This window comes from Euprymna scolopes, chromosome 22 (assembly GCF_053919585.1).
Source record: "Euprymna scolopes isolate OS-2025 chromosome 22, ASM5391958v1, whole genome shotgun sequence".
NCBI lineage: Eukaryota > Metazoa > Mollusca > Cephalopoda > Sepiida > Sepiolidae > Euprymna > Euprymna scolopes.
Window position 1 is genome coordinate 39,818,686 of NC_136503.1, and position 21,347 is coordinate 39,840,032.

Here is a 21,347-nt window from a genome sequence, read left to right on the forward strand (position 1 = left end):
CAATGTGATTAATCACCACAATACCACATTTACTCTAGAAGTTTTCTCAGAAAATATTGGGCCGATTTTGTATAGGCCTTTGTTATGATAAAGTGCAGCAAATCAAGTATTATGGTATCTGTTCAATGCGCAGAGGGATTAATAAAAATTAGTATTTAATGCAAAAATGAGCACAAATTTAATCATATTCAACCATCAGTTTGGCATAAAGACTTTATTCTAAATCAATTGGTTATAACTTTTATCTGTTCTTAATAGGTTAAAAAGTCCAGTGCATATTATATCTAAGTCTATCTGCCTATTCCACTACTGAACCGATCTAGCTGAAATTTTGTATGGATCTTTGTTATAATAAGGTGCAGTGAACTAAGTATTGTGGTATCCGTTTGATGCACAGTAAGGAATTAATATAAGTTAGTCACCACAATACCACATTTGCTTTAAAAGTTTGGCATAAAACCCTTATTCTAAGTCAACAAGCTATAACTTTTGGCTGTTTTTTTTAATGGGCTAAAAAGTCTAGTAATTATATCTAACACTTTATGAAAACTAGCAGTATTGAGTTATGTGTAATACCTGTTATGTGTGATGCAGGTTTAAATAATTATGAGACTTTGAAGTGCGTAAAAATTGTTGGAATAAAAAAAGACTGCATACAATTGATTGAATCAAATAGTTTTCATAAAAACTTTCTAACCTTGTTCAATCATTAAACTAGTACTCTTCAAGCAAACTTTTAGATTTGGTTTATTTTTCTGTTTTTCCTTGAATTATGTAATAAGTATTCTTTAATCTTTATTGCAATTTAATCAGTTTTTCCTTGTACTGTTTTTTCTTTTGTTTTTTTACATAGGCATAACCACTTATCAAGGCCCAGAGACCACTTGAGGATAAGGGTTAATAGTGTACAGTAGTCAATTGGACAATATAGTAATCGTTAATAATGGAAATTTAGTAAATTTGTTAACTTAAGTGGAACGGCTCATCAAGAACTTGTTTACGTTGGACTTGAAGACAACCATATTGTAGTCAGCTGGAAAGCAGGAAAACGGAAGATGATTCCACAGGCGTGCAGTTCTAAGAAAGAAGCTTTGTCCATGGAATCTACGTTCAGGTTTAGGCACAGATAAAGAGTGGGAGAAATTATTGATAGTGTTTTCAGCTAGATGAGTATTTCTTGTGAAAGTTTGGTGAGGGGGGAGTCATAGATTGAAGCTCAGTCGAGCACTTTCCATGAAAATAATGATAAAGCAGAGACAAACTCGCAACATCTCTTCTGTATTGGATTCTGTTCAAATTCTATATTTTATACCTCAAATATAGTTATGACTATCTCCAGGGCAGGCTATTCATTCTAGTTAATGCTACAAGAATCAGGAATAAGTATTAGTCCTGTAAGATTATGTACCTGAGAAATAACAGTTTTTAATGCATTAAGTGGAGCATTTTTTTTGTTTATGTATTTTAATAGTTGAATTTGTTGATGATCATTTTAATTTAATTTTGCTACTCCTAATGAAGAAGGCATCTATCTGCAAAATATTCTTAGACAAAGTATTATTTGAAGTGTTTAAATTCTAGTTTTCTTAACAATATTGACAAGAAAAGTAAGAAACATAAATGACTTTTTTTTTTAATTACATTTTCACCTCAAACAAGGCATAGTGCCACTTTGATGTAGGGGGCTACTATCAGAGACATAAGTTGCAGGAATACTATGTAGGGAGTTGAGCAGCAAGATGTCTGTTCACATTACACTTGAACTTCTGCATGTCAGTACAGTTGGGGAAGCAGGAACCCGGAAGGGAATTCCAAAGTCTAGCTTTTCTGGGGAAGAAACTATTAGAGCAAAAGTCTTTCTTACATCTAAGGATCTCTACTGTGTAGGGGTGGGATTTTGCTGCTTGTTGGGTTTGTTGGGGGAATTTACGTCAAGGGGGTACAAGGGCTTAGAGTTTGTCAGAGCATTCACCATTAAAAACTATTTTGAATTTGAAAAACTATTTTGAATTTGAAAAACTATTTTGAATGAAATGTTGATATATGAACAAACATATCTGCCTTACTTAATTTTATTATATTGAGTTGTATGTATATATATTTTTTTTAAATATTTACAGTGGCATTGTTTCCCTATTGTGTCTTGTTCCAACTTTTCGTCTGCTTGCTCTTTGTGAAGTACAAAACGATGCAACTCTAGAGGGTATCATGGCATTATTAGGTATGTATTTGAAAGTGATGCAAAAACTAATTTCTACTATACGTGTGTTTAATTATTTTGTCTCTTTTGGTATCTATTCAATCAATAATTTTATTTCAACTTTTAAGAATCTTTAAAAGATAGATGTAGATACTCAAATATAGTTTTTTGTTTATGTATTTTAATAGTTGAATTTGTTGATGATCATTTTAATTTAATTTTTGTACTTGCAATAACCCTTATCCCTGAGTGGCTTCCGGGCCTTGATAAGTGGTGATCACTGTGTAAAAAAAAAAAAAAATATATATATATAGTTTTTAATATTTTAACTGCTTTTAATACAGGAAACTCATTATATTAATCAAAAAATTATTTTCTTGTTCATTAGAGCAAACAATAGTTTCAGCTCATATATATATATATATATATATATATATATTTATATATATATATATATATATATATAGAGAGAGAGAGAGAGAGAGAGAAAGAGAGAGACGCACACACATATCCTTTTCTTAATTAATCCAGTTATCACGTTGGATCACCTTAAACAATTTATGTCTTTATCTATGTTTTTTTAAAAAAAATAATTTTTTAACTCTAATTTTGAATATATTTTTGCTAAATAGCAATATTTATGGTTATTCATAATGATTACATTGCTAAATACATTTCCTCTGAAGATATCAGCTATGCATTGAAAATCCATGGATAAGGAAAAGAACTTTACATTTATTGTATTCCTTGTTTCAAACAATCAATTTTTTTTCTAAAAATTCTATATTTTTACTTGCTTCACAGAATTTAACTATAAATCCTACAATTTATAAAGTTTACCATATGTGTATTTCTTTTTTGTTTTTTAGTTAGGCAATCATCTATCAGATATCAACAAAAATAAATGGCAACCTTCACTGGAAATAACTTTGTTGTAATTTGTCTCTTAAAATTTACAGTCAGTATTACACATACACGTACACACACACAAACATATATATATATATATATATATATATATATATATATATATACTAGCATTGGTGCCCGGCGTTGCCTGGGTATTTGGAGGCGTGTGTTGACCAAAAAAAAATAAAAAAGTAGTAGTAGGAAGGCAGGTTCGAACCCGTACTGCAAAAGAGGAAAAGAACAGGAAAAAAACGTGACGTCTTTGCTGTTACGACCACCGCCAAACCGGAAGTGACGTAGGTTTAAATTAAGACTAGACAATCGAAAAGAGGGGATGACTTTTGAAAATATTGGTGAAAAAAGTGACCCCTCCTGTAGAAAGTGTCCAGTTGAGGGTGAAGAAATTAATGTTTTTAGCCAATTTTTTTGGTATTTGTCACCTGAAGAGTCGAGCTTCAAAACGATACTGATCTTGTGAAAATTTGTCACCTCTGTCGAAAGTTTTAGGCAGACATGCAAACATACATACATACATTTATATATTGGTAGCTCAAATTTTCCACCCAAACTGATTAAAAAGCTTGCCCTATCTCTGAATACCCTTTATGTAAAATTTCAAATGTTTAGACCAGAAATTGTCTGAGTAATTTGGTAGAGACCGCTGATCAAATTTAAAAAAACTTTGACCCCTATTATGACCCCTTAACATTTATTGTTTTGGGCTCAAATCAAATTAAGAAGTTAGATCCATGTCCAAGGAACTTATATCTAAAATTTCAAGTGTTTAGACCCAGAATTGGCGGAGGTGTTTGGTAGAGTTCTCAAAGGTCAAATCGTTGAACTTTGACCCCTTAACAGCCAAATTTCTGGCCGAAAACAGGTTACAAAGATTTTCCCAAATCTCAGTAACCTGTATATCAAATTTCGAGTCTGTAGACTGAAAAACACACACACACACACACACATAAACACACAGACAATTTCACTTATATATATATATATATATATATATATATATATATATATATATATACACATACATGCGTACATAGGTGGTTTCATAGCTAGGTTCGCATCTCCCTACCAACAGGAATTATCATCTTACACTGATGATTGCATAAGAATGAAACACTAGTGTCTATAGGTATAAAAAAAAATAATAAATGGTCAAAATTATGTAGCACCAATGAAAAATCAAAATCATGATTCAAGGTTAAGAATAGTGGAGCAAACATTATTATATCTGTTTTAACAACAATCAATATTTGGCATGTCCTCCTTATGCCTTTATAACAGCTTTTATTCGTTTTTGCATATTATTGGCTAAATTGTTGCAGGTGGTAGGACCTATTTTCTGCCACTCTTCATGAAGTTTGGATCCTAATTCTTTTTTATGAACATTTGTGCATTCTCACTCTTTTCCCTAGATTGGATCACAAAGTTTCAATGGAATTTAGGTCTTGGCATTAAGGAGGCCACTTCATCACTGTAATCCCTTTTTTCTCAAACCAACCCATTGAAACTTTTGACGTATGGCATGAGGCTATGTCTTGTTGGAAGATTACATCACTTGGAATGTTATTATTAAATATTTTAGTCAAAGAGGTTTGGTAAACCTGGTCCAGCATTTTAGTATAAATTGTGTTCATTCTACTCTCACATGTGTACAACAGTCCAGTGTCTGAAGAAGCTATGCAACCCCAAACCATTCTGCTTCCTCCTCCAAATTTGACAGTTGGAACCACACAATCAGGATGAAATTCCTCTCCTTCCCTATGACAAACAAGGGGTGCCAAAAATCTGATGAAAAAAATGAGAATTTACTAAAATTTTTGAATAGATGTTATGGATGTGTATTCACATAAAAATTTTAATTGTTCTTCTCAAAGTTTAGGAAATAGAAGATGTTAACTTACCTCAAAATTACTTTTGTCAGACCAAACAATTTTAGTGTCCAATTTTCATATTTTTTTGCAAATTCCAGTCGTTTTTTTTCTTGTTGGCCTTAAACAAGTATGACTTCTTCCTTGCTTTGCATCCTTTTAGTCCTGCTTGTAATAACCTTCTCACTGTTCGAGCTGATATGATTTTTGTTTGCATCCTCCCTAAGTTCAGCAGCAAGCCCTGAAAAACTTTTCTTCATATCTGCAAGGGATGCTCTTTTTAAAAATCTGTTTTCTCTGGCAGTTGTAGACTTTTACAGCCTTGTACTTTTCTGTTTTTGAAAGACTTTCTTTCCTTGTACCTTTTAATTGATGTTTGAACTCCTTTCCTTGAACATTCCATCTTTCTGGCAATTTCTATCTGAGGATATCCTTCACCAGATAAAGCAACAATTTATTCCCTTTTAATCTCTGAAAGCTGCTTCTTTGGAGCAATTTCAATGAAATATGCTATTATAGCACTGGCAGGAATCAAATATTACCTGAAAAATAAGAAACAACTTTTAGTATGACAATGAATCATTTTAAATACAAGAACACAAGTTTGCTCAGCTGGACAAACTTGAGTCCTTGTACCGGAAAAATATCCAGTAAATAAAATGTTGTTTCGTAAATCATTATGTTTTTGCATTTTTTTGCATTTCCATACACCAAACATGGATATAAATATCACTAAAACATCTGCTGGGTCATAAGCTTCATTTTGGTACCTTACTTGCCTGGGTGGGTTGTCGGTAGGTTGAGATAAACTGCATCTCTCTCTCTCTCTCTCTCTCTCACACACACAGTAAATCGAACTTACTAAAGGAGAGAATAACTTCCAGTGAATACCGGAAAATATCCAATAAATAAAACGTTTAGTAAATTGTTATTTGTTTTTCATTTTTTTCATTTTTTTTGCATTTCCATACACCAAACATGGATATAAATATCACTAAAACATCTGTTGGGCCATAAGCTTCATTTCGGTACCTTACTTGCCTGGGTGGGTTGCCTGTAGGCTGAGATAAACCGTGTCACACACACACACACACACACACATACATTAGGAAAATTTATAATAAGATAAGATTGGAATGAATTTAATATGAAACTCAGCTAAAACTCTTGAAAGAGGCTTTAAAGCAAATAAATACTACAATTTACTGTTAAATATTTTACATTTGCTTTCAACTGTTCACTGTACAATTTTTAACCTTTAAATGTGTAGATTTAAACTATTATCTAGGTTTTTTTTATTGATGCTCCATAATTTTGACCATGGCTGTGTATATATATATATATATTATTTAATTATTGGAATTCTTTGAGATGAATAATTTTATATATTTTATTTATTTGCAGACTGTTTTCCTCTTCTTCATAGTTGTTGTTTCACAACGTTTTGGCCAACTATTCCTCTGGCCGGCGTCAGGTGATTAACCACAACGGGATAGGAATGTTGAATCTTGAATCTCTTGACATTATCTTCAGTAATTACTGCCTTCCATAGTTGTTGTCATCTCACCACGTTTTGCCCAACTAATCCTCTGGCCGGCTTTGGATAGAATTGAAACTGGTACCTCCAGACAATGCTCACCTGGAACAGTAGAGATTCAAAGTTTCTATCCACTGCGCCTTCACGCCCTGTGGCACAGTGGATAGAAACGTTGAATGTCTACAGTTTCAGGTGAGCATTATTTGAAGATAGCGATTTCAATCTTACCCAAAGATGGCCAGAGGATTAGTTGGGCAAAACGTGGTGAGAGACAACAACTATGGAAGGCAGTAATTATTGAAGATACAGTCAAGAGATGAGGCTTTCCCATCTCGTTGTGCTTAACCACCTGACGAAGGCCAGAGGAATAGTTGGCCCAAACATCAGGAAACAACAACTATAAAGATGAGGATAATAGTCCGCAAATAAATAAAACATATTTATTATTATTATTTTAAAAAAAAAATATTTCACTCATCCCAAACAAGGCACATTGCTAATGAATCATAAAAAAACTACTGTGAATTAGAAGTCATATTTACAGGCATATCTTAAGTAGAATTATATAGCGAGATGTTTGTTCACATTACATTAAAAAAATATATACACACGTATATTATGTGTTAAATAATGATTGCTTGTTTCTATTTGTATACTTAATCCCTGAAAACGTTAAAAGAACAACATAATCATTAGGAAAATGAGGACGGCATTTCCCTCAACACTATGAATGTTATCAAGTGACAAGCACAGGTTCATTTTTAGGATGTATTTATCTTGTAAGCAAGTAATTATTCAGATCAGGGGTGCTCTGGCTCTCCTTCATCATGCAACCAAGGTAAGGGATTAATTAAAATTTAAGATGGGCAAAATCCAGCAGATGAGCAAAACAAAAGAAAGCCAGTTGAAACCGGTCAGGGTGGATGTCACACCAGGACATAGTCAAGAAAAAATTCCTCAGAAGTTGAACACCATAATATTTACAGGATGCAATTTGGCATCATGAAAACTGATGTTTTTAAAGTTACAAAATTTTGATATATATGATTCAGTTTTTGTCATGCTCGCAGATCTGATGCAAAAGTTTTCCATACGCAACTTCGTTTAGAATTTGTCAACTTTCAACTTAGGTTCAACATGTTTGTCTAATGTAAGAGTTGTCGAGTTTATTAATATTTTGTTTAACATTATAAAACACTTTTTTTTTTTTTTTTATACAAGGGAGTCAGCACTTATCAAGGTCCAGAGGCCACTCGAGGATAAGACTTAATGAGTGTATAGAGGTCAATGGGACAATATCATAGTAATCATTAGTAATGGAAATTTGGTAAATTCTTATAATTTGGTTCATACTCTTTGGATTTTTAGAACATCTTTTCTTATTTGGAGTATTGTTTTCACAATGTTTTGATCGATATAACCTCCAACCTTTTTCAGGTGTATCTTGTTGAATTCAGAAATCTGCGCAGAATTTCAAACGAAACCCTTTATTTAATCTACTGGGAGAGGGAGTTAGCTTCCTCTCATTCTGTCATAACTGGGTAGAAGTCCTAAATAACTCACAATTATATTTTGAGTGTTGCCTATTGAACCTTCAACCTTCAGTAACTTACAACTGAATTTTACCAAGTACTCTATTCCATATGCCACAGATCTTTGTGGAAACATACCATAAAACATATTATTTTGAATTTAGAAACAACAATGTGTTTTTCTTTTTCTTAAGATGAATAAAATATTTATTTTCGATTCTTAATTTTTGCTGTAAATCGGCAAGAATCATAGTATGTTTATTTTTAGCTTTTCCTTTCTACTTAATTTTTTTTTTCTTTTTCAGTCTTAAAAAATGTTTCATGTTGATTATGGATTTGGTATATTCTTTCTTTGTTTTCTTTAGGTTGTCCCGTCTGCATTATGAAGTCGCATGTCTTAGACAAGTTTGATTCTTTGTCACGGACTGAGAAAGATGTTGTGTGTACCGTCTTGTTTTACACGCTTAACTGGTTCAGAGAAGTAAGTACTACCATAAAGGAATTGGTACACGTTAAATAAATCAACAACGGAATTTGTACAAATTAATTATGTGCGTTTTTATTTCCAAACATCAAAACGTATGGAGGATTTAGAAGTTTGTACAACAATAGAATGATTCCAGAAATATTTTGGTTGAAATAAACCATGGAATGTGCTCGATCACTGCTTCTTTCTTGTGTGGCATTCACAGCAAGAACTCATCTTTCTATCACAACAGAAAAAAAACAAAAACTTTCCTTTCATGACCCAAGCTTTTCCCTTGTTCTACATCTACTAATCCATGCATTTTCTTCCATTCATTTAATGTGACCAAAACAACAAAGTCTCCTTTTCTGCATACATCTCCCTATACTGTTCAGATTTAATGTTTCTCCAGGGTCATCGGATTTAAGCTTATCTTTAAGGCATGTGTATCATTCTCATTTTTCTCCATGCAACGCATATCCTCAACCCTCATTGTCCAGGTTTCACTTCCATACACCACTACACTACATACACATGTCTGATAGATTCTTTATTGTACATATATTTCTCAGCAAGGTTTAACAGTGTAATATCTAATTTATTTCGTAATTTTTAATTTATCTGGTGCTACCAGATTAGGCTGCCTGAAGATATCGGCTTCCTGACTTAAATGTACCAAACATAGATGCTATTGTTCTTTCGCTCCCTTTAAGAAAAAAACAATTTTTTTTTTCCAAAACGATCAAACCAAACACCATAAATAAATATTTGAAGATATAAACAACTAAAAGCATAAAATTTTTCTCCAAAATGACCAGATTCGGCATTAAATAACCTGAAAAGGGTTGATATGCTGTAAAACAAATAAAACAAAATAACCAAACCAATTTATAATTTATATAGATTTAAACAACCGTACACACGATATCCTTTAAGCCAGAGGTATTTATTTATTGGATCATTACAGAAAAAAATAAAGGTTTATTTTGAAAAATGATCATTTCTATCTAAATTTTTTAATCTCCAGCTCATCAACATGTTCAGTTCACAGACGGAACCTGAGATTCTCTTGAAAGTGGTAATGAGATTACAGCAAATTACAGAGGTGCAAACCACCTTGGAGAAATGCTTAGCAGGTAAGATTATTTTTTTCTATTTTATAGTCATGTAGTGATCGTTCATTAGATGCAATCAAATAAGCATCCCCGAAAGAGTATGTTAAATGTAGTTATATAAGCATTTCTAAAACATTCTGTTAGATGTAATTAAATAAATAATTTAATTTAATTAATAATTTTCCCCACTCTTTATCTGTGTCTAAACCTAAACGTGGATTCCATGAACAAAGCTTCTTTCTTACGACTGCACACCTGTGGAACTCTCTTCCATTTGCCTGCTTTCCAGCCGACTACAATTTGGTCATCTTCAAGTCCAACGTGAACAAGTTCTTGATGAACCGTCCTTTTAAGTAATCCAATTTACCAAATTTCCACTAGTAACAATTACTACAATATTATCCCATTGACTACTATACACTTATTAACCCTTATCCTCGAGTGGCCTCTGGGCCTTGATAAGTGGTGACTCCTATGTAAAAAAAAAAAAAAAAAAAAAATCATAAAAAATTGTTAAATGTTGTTAAGTACTTGTGCCCCCTCGACGTACATACCCCCCTCCCCGACAAACTCACTTAGCAACAAAATCTCACCCCTTCACTGTTGAGGTCCCTAAATGCCAGAAAGCTTTCTATTCTAATAGTTTCTTCTCTCGAACAGCTAGACTTTGGAATTCCCTTCCTGATACCTGCTTCCCTGGCTGTGCTGATATGCAGAAGTTTAAATGTAATGTAAACCAACATCTTTTTAATCTTTCCTAGACATGATCCCAAATAGTAGCCCCTTACGTCCAAGTGGTCATATGCCTTGTTAGGGGTAAATGTGAGTTAAAATAAAAAAAATAAAGATTTCTAAAAGAGTATGTTAATAGATAAACATTTCTTTAAAAGTTTGTTATAAATGTTTATCTATTGAATTACATCTAATATACTCTTTTATGTTACATTTAACATACTCTTTTATGAAGGGCACGTGTGATATTCCTATTTTTTGAATAAACAATCATTTATTTAAAGTTTCTAATTTCATTTTCTTTGTGTTCTAAAAAGTGGATTTCTATCAATTTATACACGTGTTCATGATTGAGCGCTTACCCACTGAACTGGACGATACACAACATCTATCTTCGACAAACTGTGCCAAACTACATGGCGCGTAAGAAAAAAAAAAAAAGAAAAAATATGTATTGTTTTAAAAAAAAAAAGATCCTGATAAAGGTTTTGTTATAAGCTGAAAATTAGAAACTTTAAATAAATTCAAAAAAATAAAATCATTTACGTGTCCGATCCTCTAGCCATCATAAATAAGTATGTTAAATAAAACATTTCTAAAGAGTGAGTTGGATGTAGTTCAATAAATAAACATTTGTAACAAAGTATGTAAATGTAGTTAAAAAATATTCCTGAAAGTGCATATTAAATATACTTAACTAAATAAACATTTCTGAAAAAATATGTTAAATGTAGTTAAAAAATAAACATTTTTCAAAGAGTATGTTAAATATAGTTAAATAAGCATTTCTAAAGGTGTATGCTAGATTTAGTTAAACAAGTATTCCTCAAATTTACTTCAATAAATGATGATTTCTAAAAGGATTTGAATAGTGGAGCATTTATAAAAGAGTATGTTAAATGTAGCTTTTATGTGAATACATGTTAAATGTAGTTAAATTGATAAGCATTTATGTGAATACATGTTAAATGTAGTTAAATTGATAAGCATTTATGTGAATACATGTTAAATGTAGTTAAATGGATAAGCATTTATGTGAATACATGTTAAATGTAGTTAAATTGATAAGCATTTATGTGAGTACATGTTGAATGTTGTTAAATTGATAAGCATTTATGTGAATACATGTTAAATGTAGTTTAATTGATAAGCATTTGTGTGAATACATGTTGAATGTAGTTTAATTGATAAGCATTTATGTGAATACATGTTAAATGTAGTTAAATTGATAAGCATTTATGTGAATACATTTTAAATGTAGTTAAATTGATAAGCATTTATGTGAATACATTTTAAATGTAGTTAAATTGATAAGCATTTATATGAATACATGTTAAATGTAGTTTAATTGATAAGCATTTATGTGAGTACATGTTGAATGTAGTTAAATTGATAAGCATTTATGTGAATACATGTTAAATGTAGTTTAATTGATAAGAATTTATGTGAATACATGTTGAATGTAGTTTAATTGATAAGCATTTATGTGAATACATTTTAAATGTAGTTTAATTGATAAGAATTTATGTGAATACATGTTAAATGTAGTTTAATTGATAAGCATTTGTGTGAATACATGTTGAATGTAGTTTAATTGATAAGCATTTATGTGAATACATTTTAAATGTAGTTAAATTGATAAGCATTTATATGAATACATGTTAAATGTAGTTAAATTGATAAGCATTTATATGAATACATGTTAAATGTAGTTAAATTGATAGGCATTTATATGAGTACATGTTAAATGTAGTTAAATTGATAAGCATTTATGTGAATACATGTTAAATGTAGTTAAATTGATAGGCATTTATGTGAATACATGTTAAATGTAGTTAAATTGATAAGCATTTATGTGAATACATGTTAAATGTAGTTAAATTGATAAGCATTTATGTGAATACATGTTAAATGTAGTTTAATTGATAGGCATTTATGTGAATACATGTTAAATGTAGTTAAATTGATAAGCATTTATGTGAATACATGTTAAATGTAGTTAAATTGATAGGCATTTATGTGAATACATGTTAAATGTAGTTTAATTGATAAGCATTTATGTGAATACATGTAAAATGTAGTTTAATTGATAAGCATTTATATGAATACATGTTAAATGTAGTTTAATTGATAAGCATTTATGTGAATACATGTTAAATGTAGTTAAATTGATAGGCATTTATGTGAATACATGTTAAATGTAGTTAAATTGATAACCATTTATGTGAATACATGTTAAATGTAGTTAAATTGATAAGCATTTATGTGAATACATGTTAAATGTAGTTTAATTGATAGGCATTTATGTGAATACATGTTAAATGTAGTTAAATTGATAAGCATTTATGTGAATACATGTTAAATGTAGTTAAATTGATAGGCATTTATGTGAATACATGTTAAATGTAGTTAAATTGATAAGCATTTATGTGAATACATGTTAAATGTAGTTAAATTGATAAGCATTTATGTGAATACATGTTAAATGTAGTTTAATTGATAGGCATTTATGTGAATACATGTTAAATGTAGTTAAATTGATAAGCATTTATGTGAATACATGTTAAATGTAGTTAAATTGATAAGCATTTATGTGAGTACATGTTGAATGTTGTTAAATTGATAAGCATTTATGTGAATACATGTTAAATGTAGTTAAATTGATAAGCATTTATGTGAATACATGTTAAATGTAGTTAAATTGATAAGCATTTATGTGAATACATGTTAAATGTAGTTAAATTGATAAGCATTTATGTGAATACATGTTAAATGTAGTTTAATTGATAAGCATTTATATGAATACATGTTAAATGTAGTTTAATTGATAGGCATTTATATGAGTACATGTTGAATGTAGTTAAATTGATAAGCATTTATGTGAATACATGTTGAATGTTAAATTGATAAGCATTTATATGAATACATGTTAAATGTAGTTTAATTGATAAGCATTTATGTGAATACATTTTAAATGTAGTTTAATTGATAAGCATTTATATGAATACATGTTAAATGTAGTTTAATTGATAGGCATTTATATGAGTACATGTTGAATGTAGTTAAATTGATAAGCATTTATGTGAATACATGTTGAATGTTAAATTGATAAGCATTTATATGAATACATGTTAAATGTAGTTTAATTGATAAGCATTTATGTGAATACATTTTAAATGTAGTTAAATTGATAAGCATTTATGTGAATACATTTTAAATGTAGTTAAATTGATAAGCATTTATGTGAATACATGTTAAATGTAGTTTAATTGATAGGCATTTATGTGAATACATGTTAAATGTAGTTAAATTGATAAGCATTTATGTGAATACATGTTAAATGTAGTTTAATTGATAAGCATTTATATGAATACATGTTAAATGTAGTTTAATTGATAAGCATTTATGTGAGTACATGTTAAATGTAGTTAAATTGATAAGCATTTATGTGAATACATGTTAAATGTAGTTAAATTGATAAGCATTTATGTGAATACATGTTAAATGTAATTTAATTGATAAGCATTTATGTGAATACATGTTAAATGTAGTTAAATTGATAAGCATTTATGTGAATACATTTTAAATGTAGTTTAATTTATAAGCGTTTATGTGAGTACATGTTAAATGTAGTTAAATTGATAAGCATTTATGTGAGTACATGTTAAATGTAGTTAAATTGATAAGCATTTATGTGAATACATGTTAAATGTAGTTAAATTGCTGAATATTTATGTTACATGTTGAATTTAAATAAATCAATAAGCATTTTTGTGAGTACATGTTAAATGTAGTTAAATAATAATTTCTAAAAGAGTATGTTAAATTTAATTATATAAAAACACATTTCATAAAAGAATGTGTTAAATTAAATATTTCTAAAAAATATGTAAAAAGTAGGTTAAATATATATTTCTAAAAATGTATGCTAACTAAAGTTAAATAAACTTTTTTGAATTAGTATGTTAAATAAGTAAGGACCTATTTAATTGCTAGCTCTATCGGGTGTAGCTCAGTGATATTTTAATTTTCATTTCTTTACAATGAAGGTTGATTAATTAAAGGATATAATAAGAGTTAAAATGAGTTATCTCCCTTGCTGATTTTTATTTTAGTTGATTATGTAAAAATGTTTGGTGCTTATATAGATTGGTGCCTTTTTAAACCACCGCATTTCAGGTGAAAACATTATTACAAAATTCGAAAAATTATGATAAATGATCCATTAGAAAAATAATTTAAAGTAAGAATAGAATTTATCGAATTATAAAGTTTTATTATATGTTGAAATATGAAAGAGTTGTGTGACCAATTCAGTTTGACAAACAAAAGAGATAATCCTTAACTTAAATTGTGGGTTTGCCATTTTTAAACACATTTTTAAAGAATATAATTGTGGATGATTTTTTGTTAAAAATACATTTATCACATGTTCTACTGAATCATTTTTCATAATTTTTGGATGTTATACTAATTTCGCCATGACATGTAAGTATGTAATATTTTCACCTGAAATGTGTTAGTTTAAAAGTTCACCAATGTACACAAGCACCAAATGTTTCATATTAGCAGTTGTCTGGGCTGGAGCAAGTAATTTTAAAAAATAAATTTTATCTTTGTACAGTATTATATTGATAATAGTGTATTTATTTTATTTATTATATTGATAATAGTGTATTTATTTTCTATTTTATTAGTTTCTTTTCTCATATGACTTGCCTTTAGAATTCTGTCACTACATTTTTTTTTTCAAGCCATACCAACATGCAGAAATTTAAATGTAATGTAAACAAACATCTTGCTCCACAACTACCTACCCAGGTTGTCCCTTTATAAATCTATCTCCTTTCACACTAACAATATGCTTTGTTTGGGGTGAAAAAGAGAAAAAAATAAAAATAAAATAACATGGGACAATACTAATAAATAAAAATTGGCTAGTCAAAAGCAAAGTTGGATTTGTGAGCTTAATGCTATTTGGCTCAAACTTTGAAAATCTGACAAGTTAGATATCTACAAGTCAAAATTTTGTGGTCAGCAATGTGTAAAATCGAAATAGTGAGGTCTTGTATCTCAGAGAAGAGTATATTGTGTTGTAATAGTTCCTTCTGATAATTTTTGGTCAAGTCAGCTGATTTATGGAACCTAAAAAGCTTCAGGTGTTTTTCACTGGAGCAAATCTGGTTGATCTAATTTATATATCATACTTGCATTGGCATCTTCCGGCAGTTTACAGTAAGCAGCCTGAAAAGTTGCAGGAAAAAAGCCGACACAAATACTGCCAGACGATAAATTTAAAACACTGAAAGTAAAATTTTAACACCAGAAGATAGAAGTTAAGATTTACCATAAGATGAATTACATGAAAGAAATATTAAAAATCTTTTCAACAAATATTTCAAAGAAATAAGATTTTTTTTAAAGATGAAGACATGGAAACAGCTATGAACGAAAATCGGATATTTTTTTTTCTGTAAAATATTGAAGTTTTCTTATGCAAGAAAAATTTCAATAAAATAAGTTTTTTTTTGCAATGACAAAAACAAATTAATTTTTTTCATGGAAATAATTATGATAAAAAATATTTTTTATTTATTTATTTTTTTCAAGAATACTATAAGATGAGTGATTTGTTTTTCTTAGTAATGAAAACAGTGTCTGCTGGTTAGCTAATTACACCAGTTTTTTTGGTTGCTTTTCTGACAACTTACCGTAAACTGCCAAAAGATGCCAATGTGACCTTGGGTCAAATTATCGATCAATACCATGTTCGGTTTAATATTCATTTTACATGCTAGCCTGTGTTAAGACAGCTTTTAGAAATTGACTTCCAAACTAACCTATCTCTGTCCAGGTCTTTATTTATCCCTCTTTTTCTCAAAGCCATTTTTATCATTTTCTCCCATGCTTTCTCTGGCCTTCAACTACCAACTGACCCTGCTACTTCAACTGGTTCACATCTACTAACCCAAGAACTCACATCCATTCTATAAATGTGGCCATACCACCAAAGTCTTCTGTTCTGCCCATATCTCCCTATACTGTAAAGATTTAATTTTCCTTTGAGTTCATCACAACTAAACTTGTCTTTAAAACTCAATTCACACATCCATTGTATAATTGCCGTACCATTTCTCACCATGCAACACATGTCCTTAACTCTCACTGGCCATGTTTCACTTATACTATATCATAACATGTTTTACACACACCTGATAGATTGTTCCCTTGGTCCGTTTACCTTTGGGATTCTCTCTTTGCTCTCTGTTTCCTTGACTGTACTGATATTTAAGAAATTTAAATGTAATTTAAAGCAACATTTTGATGTGCAACTTCCCATTTATCCTAATAATCCGTATAAATTTGACAGCAACCCAGAAGAGTACCCTACACAAATTCAGGAGCGAACAGTGTTTAGTCAGATTCAGTTCCTGATATTAAAGATTTCCTGTTTTGGTTTGCCAAGTTTTGTACTCATTTCTATTTGTTAATTTATTTATTAAATTATTAAGTGAAAATACAGAATAGTTACCTGCCCCTTATCATGTTAAGACTGGCTTTCAAAATAATTATCTGCAGTTTACGGACTGTGCTGAAATAATAACACTATTATTTAGAAAGCCAAGACTCTGTTCATAGAAATTGCAATTAATGTTAGTTGCATGGCAGTGTCATCAATAAGACACAACTGGAGATGTATGGAAAATAAAGACAAGAGCAAGATGTGACACAAGGTTGTTTGTCTCCAGTGTCTAAAGACTCAGTTTTCAAAAATAGACTGAGGGACCCCTGACATGCTTTTACAAATGAGAGCACCTTAGATGATGAATAATAAACTTAACTTCCCACCTTTCAGAAGATTGAGTATGTAGTTATAAAATTACAACCAGAAGCAACTCTGATGGTACAGTGTAAAAACCATTTACAACTATTGAGCTAGGCTGAAAGACATCTGACTAGTTACAAGCTCCAGCCAGAAAGACATCATCCTCGATTTCGAATTTCTCACATACATAGTGAGAGCCGTTTCTTTTGTTGTTCATTGTTGTTCAGTGTAATTCAGAGGAAATAACTTTAATATTGCTTAAGGGAAATAATGTGTTCGATTGTTTTTGTTTAACTTTGAATCTTTCTTTGGACTTATTGCTTGGATGGGAATTCATAAATACTCTTTTATAAATACTTATTTATTTAACTACATCTAACATACTCTTTTATAACTACTTATTTATTTAACTGCATCTAACATACTCTTTTATAAATACTTATATATTTAACTACATCTAACATACTCTTTTATAAATACTTATATATTTAACTGCATCTAACATACTCTTTTATAAATACTTATATATTTAACTGCATCTGACATACTCTTTTATAAATACTTATTTATTTAACTGCATCTAACATACTCTTTTATAAATACTTATTTATTTAACTACATCTAACATAGTCTTTTATAAACACTTATTTATTTTTTTATGTGAGATTTTTTTAGTTCTGTTCTTTTGTTCTTAATAAATCATTTGTAATGTGATTAAAGTTTCCTCTTTTTTTCTCTTTAGTTCAGATCTTATACAAGATCATTTTCTACTGGTTTCTTTCCTTTCTTTCTGCAGCTACCTCTGGCTATGTGCCACCAGTTGCTTGTTTTGATGTCGATGAAACGGTGACAGTACCACCTAGCACTGATAATCCTGCCTCAACATCTTCATCAACAACAAAGCGTGGGAAAAAGTCTGCAAAAAGGTAGCAGTTAGTTCCTCTTTTATTTTCTTACCAGCAAGGAGACTTGACATTGCCTGGGATTGAATGATGATCAACGAATGTTTCACACTCCCATATTTTTATTGTCATCGAAATCTGTGACATCGCCCATTTTTCAATCAAATCAATTGTTTGCTTGCTCCAGTTGGGGACTCCTCACAGTGCATCGGGAGGAAGCTTCACATGCCTCTCTGCAGTGACTTAGTTCACAATACATTGTAATCTCCATTGCACGGTAGAGAATGCACTGTTGATTTTATAAAATAATTTTTATAATAGCTTGAATTAAAATTTAAAATACAAAAGTCAAGTATCATGGTTCAATTATACTCTAAATAGAAATATTCATTTCGAGTGTGCCCTTGTCATATCAAAGAACCTAATGTTTATTTTATATGCCTGGCCATTCTGCTTGTGTGGTGATAATGGCTTCAATTTAAGTTTAAAATGAAAAAAAAAATCAAATATCATGGTTCAATTGTGCTTTAAACAGAAACATTAATTTCGGACAGGCCCCTGTCATATCAAAGAACCTACATTTTATATGACTCTTCTGCTTGTGTGGTAATAACACTTCTCAGATGTACTTGTGATGTTAGGTTTTATAAGGTGTTAACTTTTCTCAAAATTGCCTGTTCATCTGTCATCAGATTTTTTTCGATTATTGATATTTATCAAAGATATTCCAATTAAGAACACTGCCAGATACATAAAGTATACATTTGTGTGAAATTTCATAAAAATAGGCTATAATCACATTAGACAATCAAGTGATTGTTTAATGTGATTATAGCCTCAAAAGTTATGAATTATTAATAAGTTCAATACAAAGCAACAAATCTTAGTAAAAACAAATATTAATATACTAATTATATACTATTACTAGACATTGAATAGATACCATAATATTTAGTTCACTTCACCTTATCATAACAAAGGTCTGTACAAAATTACAATCAGATCAGTTCTGTAGTTTCTGAGAAAAAGTTGAATGGACAGAGAGACAGACAGGCAGAAATATATTATGAAGCCTTACAAATGTAGATTCTCGGGTTGGTTAAGATTGACAGAGCTCAGAGGACCGGAATGAACCCGATTAACCTGGCGAAGTACATAACACTCATCAGTATTCATTTGTAAGGTGGATGTATGGGGGCGATGCTCGTAATTCTATGAGAATGAAGTTGGAGTGTGAGAAAGGTAACCACAGGCTGTCAACCGTTATGCTTGAGCTTAGCAGTGTTAAATATATCTTGGCAAGAGCATCCCATGAAGCAGCAACTTTATGGCAACCTACCTGCCATATCTACTACGATTAGGGAGCGACATCTACGATTTGCCAGTCACTGCCAGAGGAGCTAGCAAGAGCTGGTGAGAAATGTATTGCTGTGGACTCCACAGCACGGGCATATGAGCATAGGATGACCTAGACCCATGTACATCCAGTAAATTGAACATGGCATTAACTGTGATCCTGAAGATCTGAGGTAACTGATGGAAGACTGGGAAATCTGGAGAGAGAGAGAGAGAGAGAGAGAGAGAGAGAGAGAGAGAGAGTCACATTGGTTCGTTCAAGAAACCTGACCAGATAGATAGCAAAAAAAATCTGACTGAGCAAGAGAAAGTAGGGACGTGTTTGGATACTTGACTTCCCTCCAGCTACATTCCACTTGAAAGGCATCAGACAAGTAGAGAAAAGCTAGAGAGAACTGAGAGCCTTTGTTATGATGATTTTAGCTATGAAAAAAATGACACAGTATAATGATGTCATGCATGTTTGAGTAGAAAAGAATTATTGCAGTTTGAAGTGATCCATATGTAAAGAGAAGTTAGTGATTTTATCAGATTATTATTATTCAGATTTTATTATTATTTTATTATATTATTATTATTTTATTATATTATTATTATTCAGATTTTATTATTATTTTATTATATTATTATTATTCAGATTTTATTATTATTTTATTATTATTATTATTGTTCAGATTTTATTATTTTTTTATTATTATTATTGTTCAGATTTTATTATTATTTTATTATTATTATTATTGTTCAGATTTTATTATTATTTTATTATTATTATTATTGTTCAGATTTTATTATTTTTTTATTATTATTATTATTATTCAGATTTTATTATTTTTTTATTATATTATTATTATTTTATTATATTATTATTATTCAGATTTTATTATTATTTTATTATTATTATTATTGTTCAGATTTTATTATTTTTTTATTATATTATTATTATTCAGATTTTATTATTATTTTATTATTATTATTATTATTCAGATTTTATTATTATTTTATTATTATTATTATTGTTCAGATTTTATTATTTTTTTATTATTATTATTATTGTTCAGATTTTATTATTTTTTTATTATTATTATTATTGTTCAGATTTTATTATTATTTTATTATATTATTATTATTCAGATTTTATTATTTTTTTATTATTATTATTATTGTTCAGATTTTATTATTATTTTATTATATTATTATTATTCAGATTTTATTATTTTTTTATTATTATTATTATTGTTCAGATTTTATTATTTTTTTATTATTATTATTATTGTTCAGATTTTATTATTTTTTTATTATTATTATTATTGTTCAGATTTTATTATTATTTTATTATATTATTATTATTCAGATTTTATTATTTTTTTATTATTATTATTATTCTTCAGATTTTATTATTTTTTTATTATTATTATTATTGTTCAGATTTTATTATTTTTTTATTATTATTATTATTGTTCAGATTTTATTATTATTTTATTATTATTATTCAGATGACTTGTGCTACTAGATCAGGCTGTCTGAAGATACTTGCTTCCTGGCATAAAATGCACCAAACATTGATGCTATTGTTTTTGTCCTTTCTCTTTGTAAAACTCAATCATGTTCTGCAAAGGCCAAAACATAAATAACAATTTTCCTCTACAAAGCAATCCAACTAAACACCATGAATAAATATTGGAGGATATAAAGAACTTGTAGCATAAAATCTTTTTTCCAAAAATGACTAAGTTCAGCATTAAATAACTCAGAAGGGGTTGATGCCGTAAAACAAAACAATCAAACTAAGCATTATGAATAAATATTTGAAGCATAAAAACTTTTTTTCAAATGACTGGATTCAGCATCAAATAATCTGAAAAGGGTTGAGATGCTGTAAAACAAAACAA

General features: G+C 29.5%; 1 protein-coding gene across 1 annotated transcript in view; it reads left to right on the forward strand.

Annotated features, from left to right (window-relative positions):
- LOC145243368 (Fanconi anemia group D2 protein-like) overlaps window positions 1-21,347 on the forward strand; it is a 212,310-nt gene that overhangs the window by 109,421 nt on the left and 81,542 nt on the right. The window contains exons 23-26 of the mRNA XM_080106191.1: window positions 2,121-2,221; window positions 8,427-8,542; window positions 9,555-9,663; window positions 17,997-18,126. Coding sequence (XP_079962317.1) covers window positions 2,121-2,221; window positions 8,427-8,542; window positions 9,555-9,663; window positions 17,997-18,126 — 456 coding nt within the window. The remainder of the gene's footprint in view (window positions 1-2,120; window positions 2,222-8,426; window positions 8,543-9,554; window positions 9,664-17,996; window positions 18,127-21,347) is intronic.